General features: G+C 39.0%; 1 protein-coding gene across 1 annotated transcript; it reads left to right on the top strand.

Moving 5' to 3' along the window:
- Positions 1–319: 319 nt before the first annotated feature.
- On the top strand, positions 320–2,308 carry LOC131661932 (uncharacterized). Its single transcript, XM_058931597.1, has 4 exons — positions 320–442; positions 635–940; positions 1,144–1,887; positions 1,940–2,308. Exons 1-4 carry the CDS (start codon positions 320–322, stop codon positions 2,306–2,308), a joined length of 1,542 nt encoding a protein of 513 aa, XP_058787580.1.
- Positions 2,309–2,664: the final 356 nt, after the last annotated feature.

Below are 2,664 nucleotides of genomic sequence, written 5' to 3'. Positions count from 1 at the left end.
CACTGATCTACAGATTGAGGATATTTTTACAAAGGCCTTAGATGCAAATCAATTTGAAAAGTTAAAGGGTAGGTTAGACATTTTCCCTCAGGAAGAATTATAGCAATTAGTTCTATTTGGGGAATATATTGTGGGCTTTTTAATTATTCAATATTTGAAATATCCCCTAATTGATTACTATATCAAGTTCCATCTTAACTCTCCATCTCACCAAAAGGCTGTTCTCTACCCTATTGTCGTCAACAACCTAAATTTGTTCTTGAACTGTTCTCTCACTCTCCACAATCGTGTCCCAAGAATTGTTCTGAAATACTTCAAGATGTCGCAACAATTAGATTCCTCCTCTCCAAAGAAGTTATCCCCCACCGATGCTTCTGAATCTGTTCCAAGAACTGAACCGGTTAACCCTAATCAAGTTCTTGATATTGCTCCTTTAAGAATGGTTGGTGCTGATGATCTAAATATCAAGAAATCTCGAACACCACATGCAATAAGACCCTAGGAATCTTTTCAAACTAAGGACGCTAATCCTTCCTTGTCTACTTCTCGTGCAAACTTACCCAAGGAGGGATCAAAGTATGTTCATGAAGCCATTACCAAAATTGTTACTCGTATCTTGGATGAACAATATCAGGTCCCTGGGATATTCGTTCCTCTGCAAACTGTGATTCCTGAACCCGCTGATGTAACTAGGGCAAACATCATAGGGAAGTCCTCTAATGATGATCATGTCCACATTTTTGATGATGATGTACATACTCCTGATGGTGATGTACAAGTGACTGAGGAGGAAGAAAATAATGATGATGATGTTCCTAAAGACAATGATAATGAAGATGTCAGTGACATTGGGAATATTAGTGTCGATGCTGGTACAGGTACTGCTACAAGTACAGGCACACATGTTGTGGACCGTGATGACTATTTTTATAATGATCTGGTAGCTGATGTGAACCCTGGAGCATAGCCAAGAGGCTCGTGACTAGGAGGAAAGGTAAGGCTGTTGTACAAATTTCTCCCAAGAGAAAGGTTGCTCCTAAAAGTCCCTCTGCTGACTATATCAGGAAGAAAAGTACCTCTACAGGTCCCATAAAGAGCAGAGTTGTATCTCAAAGTGTTTCTGTTGGTCCTACCAAATCTTAGAGCAAAGTTATTCCAAAGAAAAGGAAGGCTCGAGCTATTGTTGACTCTGACTCTGATGTTGATGTTGATGCTCAAGACATTCCACCAAGGAAGAGACCAACAACTAGCAAGCTGGCTACTAGTTTTCCTGAGGTACCCATTGATAATATTTCTTTTCATTACCCTTCTAGAGTCAATAGGTGGAAATATGTTCACCATAAGAGGTTAGCTTTGGAAAGGGAGTTGGCTCAGAATGCCCTTGAGAATAAAGAGATCATGGATCTGATTCATGAAGATGGACTATTGAAAAATGTTGTTCATTTGCCTGCATGCTATGAAATGCTGGTTAAAGAGTTCATTGTGAATCTATTAGAAGACTGCGCTGATAGAAAATCAAAGGATTTTAGAAAAGTATATGTGAGAGGAAAGTGTGTTACCTTCTCCTCAACTGTTATCAATAATTTTCTTGGAAGATTTGATGAAGCCCAACCTGAGTTGGAAGTGACTGACAACAAAATATGTGAGGTTATCACTGCTAAGCAGGTGAAAGTCTGGCCCCTGAAAGGAAAACTTTCTGCAAGCAAGCTCAGCATAAAATATGCAATGTTATACAAGATTGGAGCTGCTAACTGGGTGCCCACAAACCACAAATCAATTATTGCTACTGTGCTAGGAAAGTTTATATATGCTATTGGAACCAAGACAAAGTTTGACTATGGTACTTACATATTTGATCAGACAATGAAGCATGTCGGGAGTTATAGTGTGAATGGTCCTATTGCCTTCCCATCTATCATGTGGTATAATTGTGAATCAGTACCCTAATATCCTAAGTGAAAATGATGTTGTTTGCAAGAGAGAAAGTGCTTTATCATTTCACTACAAACTATTTCAAGGAACACATGTTCCTAACATTGTCACAACATTAGCTAGAACATCCAAAGACAGCACACCTGCAGGTAAAGCTACTGTGATAGCAATGCTCAGGGAAACATGCAAGGAGCTGGAGTCCAGAAAGCTGACTCTTGAAAAATTAATCAGCTCTCTTGAGATGGAAGAAGGTGTTGATTTTGTTGAGAATGAAGCAGGTCCTGCAGAACATGATGAAGAAGAAGAGGCCAGTCAAGATGACGGCACAGATGAAGAAGATAATGTTGGCTCCAGTAGCTCTGAGTCTGAGGACTAGAGTCTGTCTGGTCTTTCCTGGTGATTTGTTTTTTTGTTGTTGTCTCTTTTTAATTCTGGCATGTACTTATTGAATATCAAGGTTGCTTTGGCAGCATTTCTGGAACAAAGGGGGAGTAGTGTATGTCACGCCAGAACAAGTTTTTTTGGATGGTGCTATTGAATGAAGTATAGTTCTGCAGTTTATTTCTGTAGTTAGTTAGTACTGATGCATGATGGAAGTATTGAGCAGTAGCTGTTATATTTTAGCTGTTATGTTTCCTTATTTATCTCAGGCTACAATTTAGGAAACTATATATTTTATGTTGTATGGTTTACGCTAAAATATCTCGTACTACAGCATAGGTGAACACCATG

This window comes from Vicia villosa, linkage group LG1, assembly GCF_029867415.1.
Source record: "Vicia villosa cultivar HV-30 ecotype Madison, WI linkage group LG1, Vvil1.0, whole genome shotgun sequence".
Lineage (NCBI taxonomy): Eukaryota > Viridiplantae > Streptophyta > Magnoliopsida > Fabales > Fabaceae > Vicia > Vicia villosa.
This window is presented reverse-complemented; position numbering and strand designations above follow the sequence as displayed.